The 25,463-nt window shown below is 34.5% G+C and overlaps 1 protein-coding gene across 5 annotated transcripts in view; it reads left to right on the top strand.

Annotated features, from left to right (window-relative positions):
• LOC138704960 (folylpolyglutamate synthase, mitochondrial-like) overlaps positions 1 to 25,463 on the top strand; it is a 154,332-nt gene that overhangs the window by 64,285 nt on the left and 64,584 nt on the right. For all 5 annotated transcript variants that reach the window (XM_069833433.1, XM_069833437.1, XM_069833434.1 and 2 more), the window contains 3 exons: positions 1,032 to 1,278; positions 2,516 to 2,652; positions 10,323 to 10,506. In XM_069833433.1, coding sequence (XP_069689534.1) covers positions 1,032 to 1,278; positions 2,516 to 2,652; positions 10,323 to 10,506 — 568 coding nt within the window. The remainder of the gene's footprint in view (positions 1 to 1,031; positions 1,279 to 2,515; positions 2,653 to 10,322; positions 10,507 to 25,463) is intronic.

Genomic DNA, 25,463 nt, shown 5'->3' with positions numbered 1-25,463 from the left:
TCTGGAATGACTTCTGTGGTCCAGATTTTAATGAATCAGTGTACTGGTACTACATGCCCAATTGATAATAAATCAGTGTTTCTTGTATCAGTAACTGAAATGGAAATTTTAAATGTTATTAATGACATGAAACGTTTCATTTCTTCAGGTGTTTATGGAATAACATGTAAAATATTAAAAGATACAAGTTGCCACATTCTTGCACCTTTAACTTTCTTATTAATTATATATTATCTCGAGGTAGGTACTTTTCCCAAATGTTTAAAATTTCCTATAAAATTCTAAAAAACGATTCTCATGAATTGAGCAAATTATACTGAGAATGAATATAGGCTAATAATTCACTGAAAGAGGAGTTAATTCCTTGGAAATTATATTTAAAGTGAGCATGTTAATCTCAATTCTATATATTTTTCTTAATACCATACATTTACAAGTTATATCATAATTAGATCAATAAAATTATTTGGAAAGATGAGTTATGTTAATCTTTATAGAAATCAAGTGAGAAATTATTATTTCTTATATTTTGTTACCTTACCCCTTTGATATATTTATAAAACTCTAAGATCAAAATATCTAAATGAGGAATTTTACCATGTCTTAAAAAAAAAGACTAATTCCTTTTGTTTCATGCAGTAATGAAAATAAGATTGAAACTGCAAACAGAACAATTTAGAAACACAAAATTCTATTTGAGAACAACCCTTTTATTTCATCTCGGTGAAACATAAAATAATTTTATCCTAAACATTTTAGATTCGCGAAATGATAAACAACTCACTTACGAGGTTAACAGACCATAGTGGTCATTAAAAATTTTTTCCATTTTCATTTTATTTCTAAAGAAACTTTAAAAATGCTCTCCTGTAAAATTGACAAAATAGTAGATAGAACCTTGTCATTCTGAGCCCTCGATTTGTGTAGAGGCTGATCATCTTAATTAGTAAAGGAGACAACATGAAAACATGGTTGTATATAGCCAGGTGTGAAGCTGTAATTAATTTGTTATGTATGCTATATTGTTTCAGATCTGGCATAAATCTAGAAAAGCTGGATGAATTATCGGTGATTCACGTGACTGGCACAAAAGGAAAAGGCTCAACTTGTGCCTTCACTGAATCAATCTTACGTCATCATGGTTACAGAACAGGTTTCTACTCATCACCACATCTTGTAGCCGTCAGAGAAAGAATTCGAATAGATGGGCAACCACTCAGCCAACAAGACTTTGCCAGATATTTCTGGAAAGTTCACAATTCAATAAAAGAACTGAAGGTAGATTTTTATTATTTTCATCTTTTGTACGTGGAAATTAACATAATTTTATTCCTTGCAATTGATAGTATAAAAGATACTAATATGTGACAGTCCATGGGAAATGGGACCTTAACTTCCACTGTGACGAAATTGATTTATGGGTACCCCATCTTATAGAGAAGAAAATACTGAACAAAATTATTTTTATTTGGTTTAAAAATTCAAAATAGTGTAGAAGTTATAACATTTTTTTTTTTTATTTTAAGTTCCGAAAATTTTCATTAAAATAAAAATAAATTTAAAGTTTAACAACTCTTAAAGTTTAGTATCCCAATCTAGTGTACAATCCCACAGGATATTTTCTGTTGAATCCAGATCTGACATCAGAATTGTAATAAGCTAATTCTCATATGAAATATGTTTTTGTCTTTCCTACAAAATGAAGTCTTATCTTTGAAAAAATATTGGAGTGCAAAAGGTCAAATGACTTTATTGTCAAACACCTGGCATTAGGAAACAACAACAACAAAATGAGGTCTGGGAAGTTAAGGTCCCTTTTCCCATGGACTGTCACATATGAAGATACATTCATTTGTTCCTATCTGTACTAATCATATATTGTTGTGTTGAGGTGTTCCAGGAGTAGTCCTGGATTAAGGTTGTAGATGTAACTAAGTACACAGGAAATTTATTCAACAACATATTAATTTGTTCTCTGTTGTCTTGCAAGAACTTTTTGAGAATCAACCACAGGCCTTGTAATAACAAGCTATTAATCAAACAGCAGTTGAATTTGCACAGTTTGCCACAGAACATGATCACTTTTTGTTATCTTCAACACATTTAATTAAATAATCCTGATTATGTCTTGTGCTTTGTACGTATTGAAGACACATGGTTGCCACATTTAACTTAATTAAAATGTAAATTAAAGAGAAAATATACCATTCATCGTTAATAAATGAAGAAGTGGAGATTGCATTAGTAAGGTCACAGTTTAAAACAAATATTTAAATTTGTAATACATTTAAAAATGTTAAATATTAACGTAATAACATATAATAATTATGCCATATTGTCGAGGAAAAATATTGAGTCTATTGTTGACTAGTATACAAGAAAGAGATGGAATGAAGAGCAGTAACAATATGTCTCCATACAGGGACAATTTTACAGATGTTATATAGAGCATATTTCATATATGTCTGTAATTAATTTAATAAATATTTAATTGGTTGATTTTCCTTTGTTTTAGGAAACAGAAAAGGATATGCCACCTTATTTTTTATTCTTAACAGTCATGGCTTTTAATGTTTTCTTATGGGAAAAGGTGGACGTAGCTATTGTAGAAGTTGGAATTGGAGGAGAGTTTGACAGCACTAATATACTTAGGTAAAGATTCTTTTTCTGGCAGATGTTATTAGATTTTATAATAGGTGCTGTCAATATGTTCTGTTATTCAGTATAATTGGTTGGTTGCTAACACCTCTCAGGTACAGTCAGTAATGCCTTCCTGGACTTTGAGTGATGACAAGCAAAGTTGAATTTTGACATGACAGACAGAGTTCCTTTACATGTTATATATCTTCAACACTAACCTCTCAGCATCATTTTCCTTCTGAAGGCTATTATGCTACACATTTGTGTAATTTTTTACTGGGTTTGAATCGGAGAATTTTTATTTAATAAGAAGCATGGTAACAGTTGATTAGTAACTTGAAAATGACCACTTTAATTGATAAAATAAATATTCACTATCTAAATAAAAGCAAATTACATAGAATAGTATTGTCACGAAGCCACATTTTGAAGATAATGTGACTAAGATGAGCTTCACCACATGTCAGGCAAACTTAAACACTTTATCTGTCATGGTACATAATTTTCCTCAGCATAATGTCTAGAATTCATTGAATTTCTGCTGGATTGTTATCCTTCAGCTCCTGGATAGTGTGAGGTTGTGAGCATAGACTTTCTTCTTTAAATAGCCCCACAAGAAAAAATTTCACGCTGATAAATTCATACGAGTGTGGATGCCAGGCAACTTCTCCGAAACAAGACATGACATGTTGTGGGAACATTTATTGAATGACTTGCACATAATTTCTTGCAGTGTGGGCAATAGCCCTATCCTGTTGAAACCAAACCACTTGTGTGTCAACACGTCGCCAACGAAATTCTTCATGGAAAAATTTTCGCAACAGCACCACTTTTGATCCACCATTACCATAACTAACTGATGACATTTAAAAAAAAGTAGGACCCAAGAACTCCAAATGCATCAATGTTAATTCCATATCATATCATGACTTTTCAACAGGCATGGATTTTCTGATGCCCATTACCTTTCTGTTTACTGACATATCCATTTAAATAGGAATAATTGTGCCAGTCATTATAAGAGGTTTCTGCAAAACTCATTCCATTGATTCAAATCACAGAGAAGTTGCTGCACTATTTCAATTTTAAATCTTTTTGTAATATGATTTCTAGGTGATAAGCCAAGGGTGAATGAATGATAATGAGCAATATGCCGAGAATTTCTTTAATGTGAGTCTGTTCGTACTGTTTGAGGATGATCAGGAAGCCTCTTGTTGAAAACAGATGCAGATTCCTCTTTAATCCAATTCAGTATGATTTGGCGTTTTGAAACCTGCTGTTTCTTCTGTTGTTGATGTCACCCAAAAACACTCTGTGTTTTTTCATCAGTCTCAATTTAATATGTAATGCTGGCAATATTATTTTGCTTTGATCTACCAGTGGTTCATAGGCAGTATTTTTAGTACCAGTTTTTAAATTCTGTAGAAGAGCCATGGCTTTGTTTCATAATGTTTATACATTGCACAACTGTCCACTCCACTCATAAAGAAAGCAGCAAAGAAAAATTGTTACATAATGTATTTGTTATATTGATCATGTTGCAACACTATTCAGCACCTGCAATAAAAGAAAAAGAATTTTAATTTTGCGTCTTGCATGAGTAAGGACAGCAAAATGTTGGTAGAAAAATAACTTGCCTCATTCATCATCACTTTCGTCATCGCTGGAAATGCTGATTTTCCTGTGGAACCATTGCAATTGAATGCTCACATGAACCTCGGTGGCTGGCCTTGAATTCTGTAACTCCAAATTTCTTTGCAATAGCCAGTGCTTTAGGTGACACATTTCACTTGAAACAACACAATCAAACTGTCTTTTTTCATCTCTATAACCCAAAACCTTTTTCGATTCTCGAAAACTTGGCTTTTTGCCCTCGAAATGTCCAGTGATTAACACTGGTCTGTTCAAGTTGCGTTTTGTTCTTACCCCAATTATATATCCAGCTTTCATCTACACTGTATTTACTTCCTGCTGTGTGGTTACCAACTCGTTCCGCTTCTTCAATAATATACAATTTTTCTTTCGCAGTAAAAGATATATAGCATGAACTTCTTGAAATCATGATTAACACCTACTGAACCGACCACACCTGACTCAACGCTTCCCACTATTAACTCATGCTGCCATGCGCAACACACGCTATTGCTTCAAAAAGGGTTCCAATCTTGCTGCAAATAATACTGGTATCTCAATTTTCAGCTGCCAGTTCATTGATTGGTTTAAGATTATTACTATATACTGCAGGTTTTGCTTCATCCCAATGATTTTCCAGAGTGATAAAAATTATGTAACAATGCTTTCTTTAAAAAGGAAAGAAAGCCAGAAGTTTCACATTGTATATTGACAGCATTTGGAAAAAATTCTTTTCCTCAATGAGAGAAATCGAGGCACAGTTTACTGGTCATTTCTCATACACATCAAATTTAAACTCTGCTAGTCACCATCACCGCCGTCTGGATTGTAATAATACTGCCTGCTCTATGGTACAATTAAACATGGGAATTTAACGGCATATAGCAATGTTTCTAGGATTTGCCACTATAGCGTGACTGTGACCGCACCATACTGCATCATTTCTAGTCTGCAGGTGCTAAAGTGTTGATATGATTGTTGGTAATTGTATGATTAATTATTACATCTGACTAAGCTAATTACTCTTTTAAGTTAGTAGTGATAAAATTATTGAATTTTTTTGCTCTAATTTGTATAAACTTTGTGCAAAATCATAAATTATTGTGAAATGTGATGTTAATTTCTTATATAAATTAGGTGCTGTGTTTATGTTTAAAAATGGTAAATTGTTGTGTTCCCCTTTGTTAAGTCTAGACAAGAAAGTTCACATTCAAAAGGAATAAAATATCATGAAATTTCCTCAGCAAAAGAACTTGGAGAAAAGTGGCTGTCGTCTATATTCAGGCAAGGTGCCTATGAAGGTAGCAGGTGGGTTCCGACCTATTACTCACGTGTGTGTAGTCTTCATTTTCGTTCAGAAGACTATAGGGAGAATTGCAAGAGAAACATTTTAAAGCCTGGTGTTATAACAAGCATTTTCCCAGGTTACCCCAGTTATCTGCAATCTTGGAAGATTACACCTCATAAGGAAAGAACCACTTCAGTGAATAAGGAAAGTGAAGTAGAACTTTGCGGGAATTCTGGTAAGTGCCCAATTAAGAACAAATTTGTAATATTTTCATGAATTTTTTATCTTAATATTGTTGCTAGAAGGAAGGGTTTTTTTTTTCAGATGGGCCAAATAAATTCCATACATAAATTTTTGATGAAATTGAAAACAAGTATGAGATAGGAGTTCAAGTTAACCTCAAAGATGATGTCAGTTCTGCATGCTCAAGGATGGAAATTAATAGGCACCAATCTAAAATTTATAGACGGAAGAAAAACATGGCAGCTATGAAAATTGAATGGAAAAAATGCAGGAAAAAGTAATTAAACATCCAGAATTAGATCAAGTAAAGGATATAAAAGAATTAGCTGAAAGAAAAAATCAACAAACTATATTTACTTGACCAAATAAATAATTTTGGCAACATAAGGCCTGAATGGTCAGAAGTAAGTATCCGTTACTGTCTAGCGTGTAGACTAGTGTCACCCAAGACTATGCACGAGTGTCAAAATTAATATCAGCCCTTTTCCGAAGCACACTAGACGGACAGATACATAGGGAATGCTGATTGTGATGTTGGGATTTCTCCATTGGTAAAGAGCAGACTCCAAATAGAATGTGAAAACCTGGAGCCCATGGAAAAGATTGTTTCAATTATCGCTGACAAAATGGCAATAAAGGAAAGGCTTCTCTATGATAGAACAAGTGACAAGTTCTTCAGAATAGTTAATGCAGAGGGTATATATGATAAATGCGTAGGAAAATATCCAACATTGGCAAATAAATTACTTTGTTTTGTGGTGAATGGCCTCTCAAAAAGATTCGCAATACCAGCAGCTTAATTCTGCAGTGCTCGGGAAAAGTGACATAAGTCAGTTTCCACAAACCTTTTTTGATAATTTATTGACAACTTACACTGGTTTATGTCGATTTGATTTTTTTCTGTATGAATTATTATAATGGGAGAAATACTTATGTATTTTTTTCCAAGTGAGCAGATGTTACGTAAGTTGTCAATAAATTATCAAAAAAGGTTTGTGGAAACTGACTTATATCACTTTTCCCGAGCACTGCAGAATTATCTTGTTAGAAGTTTACAGAGTCTAGAGTTGTATCAATTGATTAATCAAGTAATCAGAGCAGTAGAAGACTGCAGATTCCATGTCCTAAGAATTGTGACAGACAGTCATAAAACAAATGTCTCAATGTTTCGACAGTTTGGAAATGGAGATCTGAAATTTAGTGTTCCACACCCTTGTGACCCTCAACGTCTACTGTTTCTAAGTTTTGTTTACTGTCATTTGATTAAGAACATCAGGTCTCAATTCCTAGACAGGGATATGGCTGACGGTGATGGACTAATAAGTTCCATATATTTGAAGGAAATATATTGTCTGCAAGCAAAGTTGACTGTGAAGCCCATTTGATACTTGACGAAAAGACACATTGAACCTACTAACTTCGGAACAATGAATGTATTAATGGCTGTACAAGTTCTCTCTCCTGCAGTAACTGCCACAGTTGACTTCATGAAGAATAATAATGCCCATATCAATACCAATGTAGACTTCTCAGAAGCTGGCCCAGCTGTACATTTCATGAAGTGTATACATAAATTTTTCACGGCATATGAGACAATGCAACCCGAATTCAATGCAGTTTTATTCTGTAGCTTATGAAAGACTGCAGTTGCTACAGGAACACTTCGTCGGATATATAAGGATTCAGGCTGAATTGAAATGAGCTAAATTGAAAGGGCTAACTAAAGAGACGACAGAGGCACTTCTGTTCACTGTGAACTCTACAGTTCATTGTATCATACATCTTTTGAGAAATGAATTTTTCTAATCCTCACAAGAAGGTTTTCTGGAGATCCAGTACAAGCTCTTTTTAGCACCGTTAGAATGGATGGTGGTAGTAATGATATAACAGATGCACGCACAGCGGCATATACTATCGAAAGAATATTGAAGTCTGGGCTTATGATAGCTTCCAAAGTAGCCAGTGTTACTGGAGATAATGTAGTCTATATTGCAGAGAAACCTTTCCAACTGGTGGAAATAGTATCACAGATACTGGTACCGAAAATGATCTTGTTCTTTCTGATCGTCTGATCGTGTTTTAATTCTTTTGGACAAACTTTGAGTACCAAATGACAGGATAGACATTAATTTAGAAACTGTCTCCCAAGCTTTGATTTGGGGGTATTTAATACGCATAATCAAGGAGAAAGTAAGTTGTGACTGGTGTATTATGAATATCTGTGCCTAAAACTTCGATGCCATGAAACGAAATTATCCATCACCAAGACAGAGGAGGGTTTAGATATCCAAAATCGACTTTTGTTGCCTTGATAAAACATTTGCAGGAGTTCGTTGAAGCCGCAGTACCATATTGTGGGAAGTCTTCTCAACTAACAAAAACAATTCGCACATTTCCGCATTCTCCTCTTTCAGAATGCACATGATTAAATTTCAGTATGCCAAATCATGAACAGATGCTTAGCCAGATTATAATAAACAAAATTTATACGACCACTCCTAGCAAATATTAGAAGGAAAGAAACACAGTGTGCATTTCGACCGGTGTGTTTTCAAAGCCTCAGTCCAGGAAAATTCTGAAGTTATGACTTCAAGGGATGGACATCATTTTTGCCAGGTAAGATTTTATCTCTGGTATACATTTACACATATTATATAGTTTAATTAAAAGAAAACTTGAGAATAATTGTGTTCATTAAGCAAAGTGTGTTTACGTTTCCATTGTAACTAATGTTGCTTAAGGTATGGTATGGTGTTGTATGATCTGCCATCTAGCGGAAATTTTTCAGCAGACTATATACACAAAATGGACGTCATAGAGCAGGCAGTATATTGCAATCTAGACAGTGGTGGTCATTATCCTCTCCTATTAATTAAATTAATTTTGTCTTAGAGAAGCCCCGTCAAAAAATGAAATATATTCTTCGTACTGCTGGATTAGAGTTCAGAAAGATCTCAGTTTACATCTGGAAATGTTAGCAATCTACCAAATTTTCAGATTCTTTATCTAAAAATATTGAGTTAATGTGTTGGTACAGAGAATGCCTGCAAAATGCGGTGGAAGGTAAAAATAATATTATATATACAGATGAAAGTAGTTTGTAATTTTTTTGTTAGTACAATGTGTCCGGCTTGAGCATATAATAAAACAAAAATTTATTACTTGAAAACTAATGAAGATATTTCTTTTTCTACATAAACACTAACTCAAAAGTTTTGTTTGCATTGCTTGCTTAGCGTCATAATGCTTAGCAGGTATGCATAATTGCATGATGGAATACGACAGAGTACAGTCGCAACATCAGAACTGTTGAGGAATTACATCAGAAGATGTTCTGTGTGCTTTCTCTATTAGAGTGTAAGTTCGTGAAACTCATACAATGTCATTTTCAACGTGAATATTAACTGGAACCAAACTGCAATTTTCCCACATACATGTCGATTATGAAATGGGACAACCACGGGAAAGAGGAAGCATGCTACCCAATTCGGTCAAGCCAAGTGGAGATTTTTAGATGCAGTTGTAGAGGACATTCGTAAGACCTTTCGACTGAGTCCCATAAAATCAGACAAACTAGCAGAGAGTTAGGTAAACCTCGTTCCATGCTGCACAATGTCCATAAAATATTTCACCTAAAAGCCTACAAACTGCAATTATATCAGGAAATCAAACCTGAGTACAAGCCATGCTGGAGAGACTTAGTCAATTTTAAATTAAACTGAAGAAAATTATATATTCCTTGAGGGAATCTGCTTCTCAGACGAGGCAAAGTTCTGTATTTCTAGAAAAATGCACATGCATAATAGCAGAATGCGGGGATTAATTCCTGCATGGTGTGTCAGTACAGGCATGATTCTTCCAAAGTGATTGTGTGGTGTGCATTTATAAAAGACAGAGTCTTTACTGAAAAAACTGTGAACACAATAAACTGTCTGAACATGCTGCAGTTGTATGTTCTGCCTCAACTTCCATAGGGCGTCATTTTTCAGCAAGACAGTGGACCATGCTAATGTGAAAGTGAAGTGAGGCATTTTCTGGACCGTAACTTCTGGATGCTGGATTGGAAGGAGTGCTCATCCAATCACTTGGCCATCTAGATTACAAGACCTAACTTTACTTGATTTTTTCCTGTGAGCTTTTGTCGAGACTCAAGTCTATCAGACACCACACCAGTATCTGTACAGGTTCTTCTGCATCTACACTGTTGTACTTATATGGTTGTTGAGAATGTCATACCTGTAATGCTGTCAAACATGTGGGTGGAGACTGAAAATAAGTTTGGATATCTGTTGCTTACTAATGGTAGCTCACATTGAGGTGCTATAAAAATATTTGTATGAAAAAAAATATACATATTGAGTTACTGTTTATGTAGAAAAGCTGCATGGAAATATCTTCATTAGTTTTCAATTAATTTTTTTTTATTCTATGTTAAAGCCAGACACACTGTAGTATAAATAGGACTATGAACATTTAGGCTTTTTTATTTAAACTCTGGCAAATATGTTATCACTTCTAGAAAAGTTCCTACAATTGGAATAACGTCACTAGGCCTTGATCATACAAGTTTACTTGGAAACACAATAGAAGAAATAGCTTGGCAGAAAGCAGGAATCATGAAACCTGGAAGCATCACTTTCACAGCAGATCAACAGCAGCAAGCAGCTTTGGAAGTGCTAAAAGAGAGAGCAATTGAGAAGAAAGTAAGAAATATTTCTTTAATGCTTCGATTCATTCACAATGTTGTAACTTCTTGAAGCTAGAAGTCATTATTACACATTTGAAAAGAAAATTATTGAAAATGTTTTGTAAAATTCAGTCATTTATGATTATATTTTAATTGAAATTAATATTTTTAGTGGATATTATATCAGCTGTCTATGAAATAAAATATATAAGTAGGCTAATGTACAGCTGTCAAAAAAAAAAAAAAAAAAAGTGGTCGCACTCGTGAACAGCGAATATTTTCAAAGTCCACTTCGGGTCGCGGCGATGTTACACGATGCATGTGCTTGTACAAGCAGTTCCGTTACTATGAAAGTGTTCCATATCTGCACCTTGTAGACCAGTGGTAGAATGCTTGTTAAATGATTCAAAGGTTGTGGGTTCGGGCCTTCTTCAAGTTTTCATTTTATTTTTTAATCGTTCTTTAGCGATGTAAATGCTATTCAAATTATCATTTATATTCAATTATCGTTCTTTATGGATATCACGTTATTTATATTTTGTTATCGTTCTTTAGAGATATGAATAAAATTCAAGTCATCATTTGTATTCTGTTATTGTTTTATAACGATATGAATAATAATAATAATTATTATTGCATCTCCAGTGGGGGTTAGCCCTATTTTACATATGTATGTTAGGGCTATAGTTTCATACACAAAAAAGATGAGCATAAAGAGAAATGGAAAAGAAAATTAAATTAGCTTACGCGATGTAAACAAAACATAAACAATCCGTAAATTAGGCATTGCGATTGCAAAACAAATATCAGTTATCAATTTGAAACATACAAAAGCATTAACAACACACATACGTAACACTTCTATAACACAAATATGCAGCTTTCTGTACCATACATCATAAATTAATACACAATAGTCACACAAACACAATCAAACTATAATTACTACATTGCGACGACATCAAGCATCCCATAACTGACTCACATACATAACAAATCAAGCATCCGTTACAACACATACACTTCAACATAGTAACCACACTTTTAAAAGTTACAAATTTGGCTCCAAGAAGAATAAATAGGACACTGTTACTAATTACTATTCTTCTACAATTTCTTAAATACATCTGTAATAAATCTGTGAAATTCCGATATGAATAATATTCACGTTTTTTATATTCTGTTATCGTTCTTTAGCGATATAAATAATATTCAAGTTATCATTTATATTCTGTTTTCCTTCATTAACATTATAAAATAATATTCAAGTTATTTATATTGTTATTGTTCTTTCACAATGTAAATAATCTGTATTTTATGTAAGTAATTATTATAACACAAATAAACATCTTTCTTTGTAAAATAGGTTATTTTATTTGGATAATTAAATACGTATTATATAATATCTTATATTAATTAAACAAACCGATATTTATCATTTATATTCTGTTACCGTTCTTTAGTGATACTGTATAAATAATATTCAAGTTATTTATATTGTAATCGTTCTTTAGTGATATAAATAACATAAATTTCATATTAGGTTTGGAAAAATTCAGTTGCATAATACTGGTATTAGTTTTTCTTTTTGTATTATTACATTATACTATCTTGAACCACAATAAAATGAAAAGGAGTAACGAGGAATTGAACCTGAGACGTTGACATCTAAATTTCGACGTTCGTCCGCTGAGCTACGAGGGCAAAGGTGTGGAAACATTTTCGGAAAAATTGGCTCAATCACACTCTAAGATTTTCTGATGATTCGTAGAAGCTAGTCCAGGATGCGGGGGGCAAAGGCTAATTGTGATTTCCCGGTCTCTGATCGGGTCCAACATCCTGATAGAATTAATATTTAACCCTTGCCGTGACTTTCGGTGAAGTCCGGAGGGCCCAATTAGTCAAATCCACTCTCCTCATCTCCACGCTTGGGCCCCCTGGAATTTAATAAGATGCTAAAGAGATAGTGGTGTGCGGAAAGCAACGGGATGTTACCGCATTTAGGCCTATCCTTCCCAAGAAAACTGCAAACATGAACAAAGGAAGCTTTTGATAGAAGAAGAAGGATCTTCTGCGGACCTCTGGAAAAATAACTAAGGAAGAGACTAGTGAAGTGCTTTGTGAGAAATGTGGCATTGTATGGGGAAGGAACATGGACATTACGATGAAATGAAGAGAAACGAATTGAAGCATTTGAAAGGTGGATGTGGAGAAGAACGGTGCGTGTGAAGTGGACAGACAGAATAAGAAATAAAATTGTGTTTGAAAAAGTGAGTGAAGAAAGAATGATGCTGAAACTGATTAGAAAGGTAAAAAGGAATTGGTTGGGTTTCTGGTTGAAAAGATTAATAGACGACATTAGGATATGTGGATCATATGCGGAGACTAAGAAGAAGGCAGAAAATAGGAAAGATTGGAGATTGCTGGGTTTGCAATGAAAGACCTGCCCATGGACAGAACACTTATGTATGTATGTTCAGAATGCCTGGAGTATCGTGTCTAAGAACAGTCGCTATTTGCAAAGACTAGTAGATTTCATGCCCACTCGACTACAATATGATCGAGATAAGAGGAAGATAGACTAAATATTGAATTGTGGCTTTTTGTTTTGTTTTTTGAACGCTTAATTGTTTGAATGTTTTAAGGCCGACGCCAGTAAATTTGTTTTGTTTATGCCACGAAAGATATTTTATTGAGAATAAAATCTTTTTTCTTTCCATTTGCAGCCGCAATATCATAATGATGAAGTCATGGCATAATATATTAATGAACCTGACGTTAATTACTAAAATAATCGTAAAAGAGAAAGGAGCCATTATGTATAGTTTGTCTCTCTCAAAAACAGAACAAAAAAGAACATAAAAAGCACGAGGTTGTAGTCGAACGCAGGACCTCATGAATAAGAGGCCTGAACGCTATCATTACGCTATCGAATAACACACAGAATACTTCAATTATAACTGTAGATATCAGGCAACGTGGTCCAACAACATGTAACATCGCCTGTCTCCGAATTGTAGCAAAGATACCCGAAGGGAACTTTGTTTCAGGAGAGCAGCCACTTTTTCTTTTGACAACTGTACACCTCCTGGAAAAACATTTCACAATAATTAAGTTTCTTTATTGTGTTATAAATAATTATATTAGGCCTACTCTTCATGATTTTTCTTGAACTATTGTTTAACTTCATTGTTTTTTCTTGAACTATCATTTAAAAGATATGCGTAGTTGCAATAATTTATTATGCATAGAAATAAGATGAACTTTCTTTTTCTGGATTTCATACAAACTCATAAAAGGGAAATAATTTTTTGCACTGCTGCCATAACAGGTAGTGTAATGTAAATTTTGCCATGCAGTTCTTATAAACATATTTAATACCTAAAATTTTGGTTTGAAGAAGCTCTTTCTTGGTGACATAATCATGTGAATTTATTATAGTCGATTCATTTGGCACTAAGATTTTGGAGCTACCCAGACTGCATAATTTAATTATTTATCACTTCATCTTAGATCTTTGTAAGAAACAAAATAAAATCATTAGAGTCTGTTTCCGGTAAATCGCCATTTTGTTTTGTTTTGTTTTTGTTTTTGTTTTTTTTTTTTTTCAAATAAAGAATTATTCATTGATTAAAGTTCACGTTAACACTTTGTTTGTTAAAAACATAAAATTAATTAGTCACACATTAAAAAGTGTTAAAATTAAAAAAAAAGGTATATACCTTCGACAGACGGCCCGTTTCGACGTGATGTTACGTCTTCATCAGTGTCTCTTGAACTACTGGTGATCTTGAATTCTGTGATGTGCATTTGTCGATTGTAGGAGTGGGGGTATGTTGCTCTTATGGTGGGGGCTTGTTGTTTGTGTGTTATGACGTATCATAACGTCGAATATTGTATGGGTATTGAACTAATTGTGTATTAAGTATATGTTGTGGGTATGTTATTGTATGTTTATATATTTCGTATTGTTCTAAGATGTTTAACTGTGAACTTTTTGGTGTGATGTGTAAAATTTCCAATTTGTATGATACGTCATAACACACAAACAACCAGCCCCCACCATAAGAGCAACATACCCCCACCTCTACAATCGACAAATGCACATCGCAGAATTCAAGATCACCAGTAGTTCAAGAGACACTGATGAAGACGTAACATCACGTCGAAACAGGCTGTCTGTCGAAGGTAGGCCCATATACCTTTTTTTTTAATTTTAACACTTTTTAACGTGTCACTAAGTAATTTTATGTTTTTAAAGAATTATTAATTGTTTTAGGAAAATTATTGTATTTCATGTACATCATTCCTCATTTGACTTATTAAATATAGAACAACACTGTCCCATAGTTCAGGTTTATGAGAAATCACAGAATATATCGACAGATGGCGTACTGAAAAATACTTTATTTACCGGTACTTCATAAAATTATTGATCTTGATGGGTAAATATTTGGGTTTGAAGTAGAGCTGGTGCGGCACCTGTAATAATTGATATGTTTCCATTAGTTCATACTATTCCTTGCAGATCATCTGCACATTATACAATAACATTTTGGCTAGAATATATTTAATGTGAAAAAAAAAATCTTCAACTAGAGTGCATGGCTTACCAAACGTATTTCCACATATTTAACAAAATGCAAGAGCAACAACTTTCGTGTCTGAGTGATGGCTCAATAGATTAAAACCAGAATACTAAATGACACAGTTTGATTTCCACAGCTTCTTTTAATAGTTTTTTTTTTAACTCATGAAGGAGATGTATTTATTTAAATTTAATCTGTGTAGAATATTTTTAATATTTCGTTGTCTCTTAATCATAAGAAAACATGTTTCGAAAGAACGTAATTATGCACATGTAGAAGCATTATAATATTTTTAAACTATCAACTTCCTATACATGTAAATATTAGTACATCAAGAATGTAGTGGTTGATGATGAAATGACCAAACTAGCGCATCAGAAATTACAATGTTTAATAAAATTACCTTTCTGAGTTTGTACAGTGGTCGGCATATACTGACATTATGAGCAGTTGTAGCATGCACACATGCTTAGTGGGGAGTTTCAACTGCTCTTTTACATGGGAGGAAAATGAGTCAGCAGTGAATGTCAGTGATTTAGGCCTATAGTCTCGTACAAATGATGTGCCAGTAAAAAGTAATAGGAAAAGTTATGTTTATCTTACCTTTCATCAAACCATATACTATGTTGAAAATGATGTCCACCTTCCTGGATGTGGGAATCACATCAGTGTAGAAAATTCTGTAACAACTTCTGCACATCTCTATTAGTAATATCACTCAACACTAGCCTGATTTAATTTTCCAGATCTTCAAGAGTGTGTAGATTGTTCACATAAAATTTCTGTTTTAAATTCCCCCACAAATAAAAGTCACAAACATTTAAACAGTAAAATTACAGTTAGAGAATTGCAGAAGGTGTTTCGGAAATTTCTACACCAATGTGATTCTACATCCAGGAAGGTGGACATCATTTTCAACATATGGCTTGATAAAAGATAAGATCAACATAACGTTTTTTTATTACCTCTTACCAGCGTATTATTTGTATGGGACTGTAGGCCTAAATCTCTGCCATTCATTGTTGAATCATTTTTCTCCTGTGTGAGAGAACATTAGAATCTTCCCACTAAAAGTGCACGCTACAACATTTCATAATACTGATGCAACAGTGAGCTTATCTTTACTTTGTATAGATGGTAAAAGTATTAAGTAAACAATACTACAACAATAAAGTATTACCCTGCCGTAGAAAGCTATGATAGGGTCGACTGTCTCTTTGGTAAGGTGGTACAAAGAAAACACTTCATGTAAATCATCAACTCACTCTCTTCACATTTATTAATAACTCTATCGAAAAATGGAAATGAACCAAGGTCTCCCGTAAGAGTACAATCACTCAAAATTCACCGCCCCAACTAACTTTGTTTATTATTGCAGTTCACTGAACTGGCATTCGTCAATACATATACTAGTAATGCCATTTGTGCTTCTTAATTGAAATCATAAGTAGCTAATTTGACAAGTCCTCACTTGTCTGACTTAGTAGAAATCCCTATTACAAAAACCCAATACAACTAATGTAGCACTGCTTGAGGAATGCCAGCTTATAATCTTATACTCCATAGGGAATCAAACTCTTACTATTAATTACAACAAAACCAACTCTATTGTTTTATAAAAACCTGTTACGATCCTTGGCTGACCAATCTCGCGTCCAACACAAAAATGGCCTCTCTCTGCCACACTCATACTTCCATCCTCACATAGCACACCACTCCATAGACTGGCTACACCTTTATCCGTAATAAATCACAATCCTGTTCGACTCCCAACTACTCTGTCATCACATCACAGATAGTCGTTGGGTCCCCAACACACACAGCTCCCCACAGTTCTCCACCGCTGTCGTCCAACCTTACTCCATGAGAGTCTCCCCGAAACTGCACTGTATGGAAATGCTCCCACAGAAAAACCGACGCTAATGAATAATTAATGCAAAATGGTCAATGACATTCAAACCCCAAGACACATGATCACTTAAATTCGCTCCTTATATGCAAGGAGAAAGAGAGCAATAATGGCGGAAATAAAACAAGCTATCTAAAGGAGAAATAAAGACTAAAAATGGAGAAGAAGTGAAGCCACCTATGAAAGGCGAGGGTAACTAATAATAAAAAGAAAATAACAAGAATAGAAAAGAAAGAAAGAAAAGGAAAGGAAAGAAATGAACGTAGTGTGCTGAAACTAAAACGGCACACTGATAAGTTGTATATGCCACGCACTGTATTTGGAGAAAGCTTGAAAAATGAGAGATTAATTTCATACAACATATAATCATACAGTTTTATTGACAATTATACAGGGCTATTCTTAAGTCCGTGAAACATTAAAAAAATTCATAACTACTAAACTACACAACGAATAACAAATTACTTTACACTAGAATGAAGAGAAACTCTCCAAGTTTTTTTTTTTTTTTAATTTTACTAGGTTATTTTACGACGCATTATCAACAGCTTAGGTTATTTAGCGTCTGAATGAGATAAGGTGATAATGCCAATGAAATGAGTCCGGGGTCCAGCACCGAAAGTTACCCAGCAACCAAGTTTTGTTACATACCTCACAAAATGCTCAATGTGTCCACCTTTTCTAATACGGCATGCATCCATGCAGTAATCCATCTCGTCCCATACACGCTCCACCAGTATGTCACGGTTAACCAGGCCATGGCAGCTGTAATCCGATGGCGAAGTTTCTGGAGATCAGCAGGGAGCGGAGGCACATAGACAATATCCTTCACAAACCTCCACAAGAAAAAGTCACATGGAGCTAAATCCGGTGATCGTAGTGGCTACTTCATTAATACGTCATCTCATCCTGTCCAATCCATCTCTGTGGCAAATTTTGATTAAGATATTCTCGTACGTTTTTGTGATAGTGACAGGGACATCCATCTTCCTGAAAGATGTAATCATTGCTTTCTTCATTCAGCTGAGAGATCAGCTAGTTTTGTAACATGTCCAAGTAAATCATCCCAGTGACGGTGGGCTCTACAAAGAAAAATGGCCCATACACCTTCTCTTTCGAAATCACAAAGAAGACATTCAATTTAGGAGAATGTCGGACATGCTCTATGACTGTGCGGGAACTTCAGAACCTCATATGCACACATTGTGCGGATTCACTTTTCCAGAGAGATGAAAAATTGCTTCGTCGCAATGAGCAAGTCAGCGAAACCATCTGTTTCAAATCTTTGACGAGGTCCTTGCATATTCCAACATACAAAACAATTGCTGACGTTTAGTAAACGCCATTTTGCCACTATTGATAGCTACTGCCATCTAGTGATAAATCATGGCAATTAAGATCTTGCTTTTTTATTTAAAAAAACTTTGAGAGTTTCTCTCTCTACCGGCATATCAATGACCATGATCTGTTGCGTACTTTATTTGTTATTAATGAAACTATAAAATGTTTCACGCACTTATGAATACCCAGTATTGTTTGACAGTCTATTAAATCTATTGTTTCTGGAAGTGTACACTAAAAAAAGTTTAGAAATGTTAATCATCTGCTTTCAAAGAATGTCTCTTCTTGCTTGTTCCTCATCTAGAAAATGGGAATCATATACTCTACACACACATATATATATATATATATATACTCTACATACCTACGTTGAAACCATTTCTAAAATTGGGACAGGCATCTTTAACGAATTGTAGTCCTGTCTCCCATTCGTGCCAATGTGACACAAAAGTTTTCAGGTGATATTTTACTTGACATTCACAAAGTTTCTGATATTTCACATAAAGTTTACTGATATACCACACAATCCATTTAGTCTTTCTCTTCATAACCAAAAATACAGTGACCACAATTCACAGATGGGGGTTTATGAAGAACTTGTCTAAGACAACTACCATCAAAAGTAAACTAAGATGACGAATTAAAATTAATTTGTTGGAATATTGCTATCATTATTTAAAAAAAAAACTTTATATAAATTCTAGAATATTATATTAAAATAGAAATTAAAAATACATAATCATTTTCATCTTGAACTAACAATAATTGAGAAGTGCGTTATGAGTCAGTAAGTTGGTACATTAAACTGAGCATTTGTTAAATGTCGTTCACTTGATAATCCATTTTGAATCTAGCATACACTACTTTTAACACTTGAATATAAGTAATTGATTAACTACCGGATTTACTCGTGTTAATTATGTAAGTCTGTGCGGCTTACAGTGTTTCGGTGCTTCATCACACCATCCTCAGAGGCTACTAGATCTCGGCATCATCTCAAACTTCTTTGCCTGTTGTATGGGTCAGACAGGCAGATCATTCCAAACACACTACAAAGAACACATTAAAGCAATAACCAGAGGACACAATACATCTACATACGCCGATCACATAACCAATGCTAACCATACATACAATAACATAAATTCGGACATGGAAATCCTACACATACAACCCAAGAACCAAAAACTCAACACACTAGAACAATATGAAATATACAAATACACTAAAACACCCTGATCAAATTCTCAACACACAGATCAATTTCAGTACACACACACTATTTGACTCTACATTTCAACACTTTTCAACAATCAAACACACCCACACAACAGGCAGAGAAGTTCGAGATGACGCCGAGATCTAGTAGGCTCTGAGGATGGTGTGATGAAGCACCGAAACAGCTGTAAGCTGCACAGACTTACATAATTAACACAAGTAAGTCCGCTAGTTAATCAATTACTTGTTGTTCACTGTTATTGATGACAGGTTCATTTGTCCGAGTTCGTAAATTCATTGTTGAATCCATCAATTGTATTGTATATTCAGCAAAGTTTTCATAAAAGATGAAATATACATAACTGAGGAATGTAAAGTATATATGTATTACTTTCTCGTGTTAATGAACTACAGTAGGTTTAAAGTTACCTTAGTTGACTAGTTTTGGCCTGGGACCATCTTCAGAATTGGGTGGTCTTTGCGTCTTCTGTTGTTTTCCTCCCCTGTGGGGATGTGTTTGTGCATACTTGTTTTTTTTTAAGATGGGACATGACAGGAGCGTTGCGATCGGAAAAACAACTGAATGTACATAATGTGGTAGGCCTGTTGCTATGGTAATAATGGTTGAGTTGCCAAACTTACCATTCCCACATGGCGAGTGCTTAATAGCTCTCTTGGCGACATTTAGTGTGCACACAATGTTAGCATTGGTATGTTTCGTCTTTGATTCTCTGTCGATTTTTGTATTGTTTTCTTACTTTCGCGTCAATTGTCAATGAACGTTTTAACATCAGCCATCTTAACATCAATTGCTAGTTTCCATCAGCTGGGAGCATGGTAGTCCATATTGATAACATAGCACTGTAGTTCCAAGCTTGGCCGCTTAACTGTCATGTCTCATCTTTCAAAAAAATAAGTATAGTGCATTGTGGAGTTGAATTGCGTGTGTGTTCTGAAATTGAGTTGTATGTTGAGGATTTGTTGTGGGTGTGTTTTTGTGTATCTGTATATTTCGTATTATTCTAGTGTGTTTAGTTTCTGATTTTTCGGTTGGATATGTAGAATTTCCATGTCTGTGTCTATGTTGCTGTAGGTATGGTTGGTGTTTATGATGTGTTCTGCATATGTGGAAGTGTTGTGCAATATGGTTATGGCTGTGATGTGTTCTTTGTAATATGTTTGCCTATCTGTCCATTGTAGAAGTTGTTGCAGCTATTGCATGTGAGTTTCTATACACCCGTGAGATTGTATTTGCTTGTTTGTGTTTTGAGATGCTTTTGTATAGTGTTTTGTGTTCTGCATACGATGTTGTAGTTTAATTTTTTGAATGAAGGTGCAATCTTGTATGTGTCTTTGTTTTCGTACGTTAAAGTGATGTATTTTTAGTGTTCATGTATTTGTGTTGTGTTCCTATGTTTCTTACAATTATGTTTTGTCTTTTTTATTATGTTGTCTATTATATTGGGGTTATATCCGTTTTCTTGTGCTGTGTATTTGATTGTATCTAGCTCTTCTTTGTAGTCTTGCTGACTCATTGGTATGTTGAGTAGTCTTTGTACGATGGCTCGAAATGGAGCATGTTTGTGTTGTGTTGGGTGATTGGATGTGCTGTGTATGCATGTGATTGTTGTTGTGGGTTTTCTGTAGATTTTGAATGTGTGTTTGTTATCAACTTTTGTTATTGTGATGTTAGGAAGTTTATGGATTTATTGTTTTCGATTTTTGATATGTATTGTAGCTTTGGATGTATTTTGTTTCTGTGTTGATGTAGGTTTTGAATCTGTCTTTTGTTTCCTTTGTATAATATTAGTACCGGTATGTCGTTTATGTATCTGTGCCAATATATGATGTTGTCTGCGTGTTTGTTGTTGTCTTTGTTTAGTATATATATATATCTGTTCTATGTTGTGTAAGAATATTTCTGCTGATATGCTGGAAATGGGTGATCACATGGGTAAGCCTTCGGTTTGAGTGTAATATCTGTTGTTGTATGTGAAGTAATTTTGTTTTGTGATGGTGTCTGTAATGTGGATGATTTCTTCAATGTGTTCTTGTGGTGTGTTGTCGTTTTTGAGCATCTGTTCTAGTATCTGTATTATGTCTTTTATTGGTACGTTTGTGAATATAGGTACCTGTTTTTTTTTAAGATGGGAAATGATAGTTATGCGGCCGAGCTTGAAATTACAGCGCTATTTTGCCAATATGGACTATCATGCGATCAGCTGATGTGAGCTAGCAGTTTTCATTAGATGACTGACATTAAAACATTCATTGACAATTGACGCAAAAACAAACAAAAAAAAAAGTACAAAAATCGACAGAGAATGATACATGAAACGTATTAATGCTAACATTGTATGCACAACAAATGGCGCCAAGAGAGGTATTAAGCACTCAATATGTGGGGACTATAACTTTGGCAACTCAACTGTGGTTACCATAACAACAAGCTTCCCACGCTATATGACATTCAGTTGTTTTCTGATTGCAGCGCTACTGCCATGTTCCATCTTTAGAAAAAAACAGGTATAGGTTAGTTATGTCAAAAGATGCTAATGTTGCACTGTGTGGGATATGTTTGTCTTCAGAGTCACATGCAATAGCTGCAACAACTTCTACATTGGATAGACAGGAAGATCATTTCAAACACGTTACAAAGAACACATCACAGTCATAACCAAATTACAACACTTCCACATAAGCAGAGCATATCACAAACGCCAACCATACCTACAGCAACATAGACACAGATGTGGAAATTCCACATATCCAACCGAAAAACCAGAAACTAAACACACTAGAACAATACGAAATATACAGATACACAAAAATACACCACAACAAATCCTCAACACACAACTCAATTTCAGAACATACACACTATTCGACTCCACACTATACTACACAAACACACCTTCACAGGGGCGAAAACAACAGAAGACACAAAGACCACCCAGTTCTGAAGATGGCCCCCAGGCCGAAACTAGTCAACTAAGAGTTCATTAACACGAGAAATTAATACAGATATATACAGTGTTGCCAACTTATATGGGCCGGTGGGGCCCGAGCCTACCCAATAATTTGTCGTATTATTATTATTATTATTATTATTATTATTATTATTATTATTATTTTAGTTACAAATAAGCCCATTTAGCCCTACGTAAAGTACTTAGAAGCGTTTCTTTACCCATAGTTCTCTCATTATGAACTTTAATTCCAAAGAGCTCTCTGTTTAAGATGTCTTCTTGTATGATTCCTGCTATTTTAAGTCATTTTTTTTATTTCTGCAATCCATTTTATAGTATCTGTTTGTGCTTTACTCCTATTTTCATAAAATTCAACTATTTGTTTTGTGAGTCTGTCAGGGTTCATTCTTTTGATATGTCTGTAAAATTTTAACCTTCTTTTTTTATAATATCACCATGAATGTCTGTGTTTCTTTTTCTTGTTTACTTTGCAGTCTGTATTGTTCACCTATGACTTTTGGGCCTAAAATTTTCCAGAAGATTTTGCATTCTTTTTTCTCAATGTTGTCGACATCTGCGTTTCTATTCAAAATTAACGTTTCAAGAGACATTCTGGTTTAATGACGTGTTCATTAATGTCTTAATTTTGTATGTTTGGATATGCACTTTTTATTGTAAATATTTTCAGTGAGCCGAAATGCTGTGTCCATTTTTGGCATCTAATTTCGTTCGCTTTTGTTTCAGCTCCATTTTTCTAATAATTTCGCCGAGGTATTTACATTGTGGGACTCATTTAATTTTACCATATTTGGTTTCCATATACTTTGGTGCTCCAGGTAACATATTCTATTCTTTCGAAGGATATCTGAAGACCGATTTTCTCCGCGATTTCTTTTTTGGTGTTTACTTTTTTTTTTTCCTTTTTTTTTTATTTTCTTTTAACAGTTCAATTTGTTTTTGAGCTGTTATGATGTCATGAAGTAAAATTGCTAAGTCGTCTGCAAATGCTGGGCAATCTATCTTTAATTTTCCTCTGCCTAATGTGATTGGTTGATTAATTTTGAGGATTGTTTTTTGTTTACGCCACTCTTGTATTACTTTTTAAAGGAAATTGTTTAAAAGTAATTGAGAGAGTCCATCTCCTTGTCTTACTCCTGTTTTTAATTTAAAAGGTTCCGAAATTTCTCCCATAAACTTAACTTTAGACTTTGTATTTGTCAGTATCTCCTTTATGATTGCAGGAGTTTTGCAGTCTAATTAAACATTATTATTATTATTATTATTATTATTATTATTATTATTATTATTATTATTATTATTAAAATGTGTCTCAGTGAAACGTACAGCTGAATCCGTATAGGTCAGTTTCTGTCTGATGTTTTTCTAATTCACTGTGGGCTAAAGCAAGGAGATGCACTAATACCTTTACTTTTTAATTTTGCTCTAGAGTATGCCATTAGGAAAGTTCAGGATGACAGAGAGGGTTTGGAATTGAACGGGTTACATCAACTGGTTGTCTATGCGGATGACATGAATATATTAGGAGAAAATCCAGAAACTATTAGGGAAAACACGAGAATTTTACCAGAAGCAAGTAAAGAGAGAGGTTTTGGAAGTAAATCCCGAAAAGACAAAGTATATGATTATGTCTCTTGACTAGAATATTGCACAAAATGGAAATATAAAAATAGGAAATTTATCCTTTGAAGAGGTGGAAAAATTCAAATATCTTGGAGCAACAGTAACAAAATAATATAAATTACACTCAGGAGGAAATTAAATGCAGAATAAATAAGGGAAATGCTTATTATTATTCGATTGAGAAGCGTTTGTCATCCAGTCTGAAAGTTAGAATTTATAAAACAGTCGTATTACCGATTGTTCTGTGTGGTTGTGAAACTTGGACTCTCACTTCGAGAGAGGAACAGAGGTTAAGAGTGTTTGAGAATAAGTTGATTAGGAAAATATTTGGGGCTAAGGGGGATGAAGTTACAGGAGAATGGAGGAAGTTACACAACACAGAACTGCACGCATTGTATTCTTCACCTGACATAATTAGGAACTTTAAATCCAGTCGTTTGAGATAGGCAGGGCATGTAGCACATATGGGCGAATCCAGAAATGTATAGAGTGTTAGTTGGGAGACCAGAGGGAAAAAGACTTTTGGGGAGGCCAACGTAGATGGGAGGATAATATTAAAATGGATTTGAGGGAGGTGGAATCTGATTGTAGAGAGTGGATTAATCTTGCTCAGGATAGGGACTGATGGCGGGCTTATGTGAGGGCAGCAATGCACCCCCAGATTCCTTAAAAGCCATAAGTAAATATTATTATTATTATTATTATTATTATTATTATTATTTTTATTATTATTATTATTATAAATGAGATTTATTTATTTTAACTTGTAACTCGTGTTTGAGCCCACCCAATGGCTGCGTTCAGCTGTGAAATTGCGACAGCATTGAATGCCTTGCTGACCGACAGCACTGAAATAGCGGCGACCATTTTTCATAGCAAAATTTCTTTTGCTGCAAGCCCGCAGCAAGCCAGCTAAAGTGGAAGGGGGTAGGCATCATCCAATAGTGTCAGTAGACAGAACAATGGCGTGTTTCTTTTTAAACACAGTGAATATTTTGCAATCTGGTCATTCAGCAACTCAAGCTGCTGTAACTCAGCTAGAATGAATAGCTGAATCAGTGCTGTCCCAACTGAACGCAGCCAATGTTTTCCAAAAGTTGGCGCCACTGTACACATATACTTTGTATTCCTCAATGATATACAGCATATTCCGAATCTCACCAGACCGGTGGACAACAATGACGTCACGCTGCAGCGAATTAGGAATAAAACTGCTGGAAGGATTGATGGCTGTCATGGCGACCATATAAGTTGTCTGTGCTACGCTAGCAAAATTTTGCGAAATTTCCGTACTGCCATCTCGTTC

The sequence above is a fragment of the Periplaneta americana genome, chromosome 8 (assembly GCF_040183065.1).
Source record: "Periplaneta americana isolate PAMFEO1 chromosome 8, P.americana_PAMFEO1_priV1, whole genome shotgun sequence".
Classification (NCBI taxonomy): domain Eukaryota; kingdom Metazoa; phylum Arthropoda; class Insecta; order Blattodea; family Blattidae; genus Periplaneta; species Periplaneta americana.
This window is presented reverse-complemented; position numbering and strand designations above follow the sequence as displayed.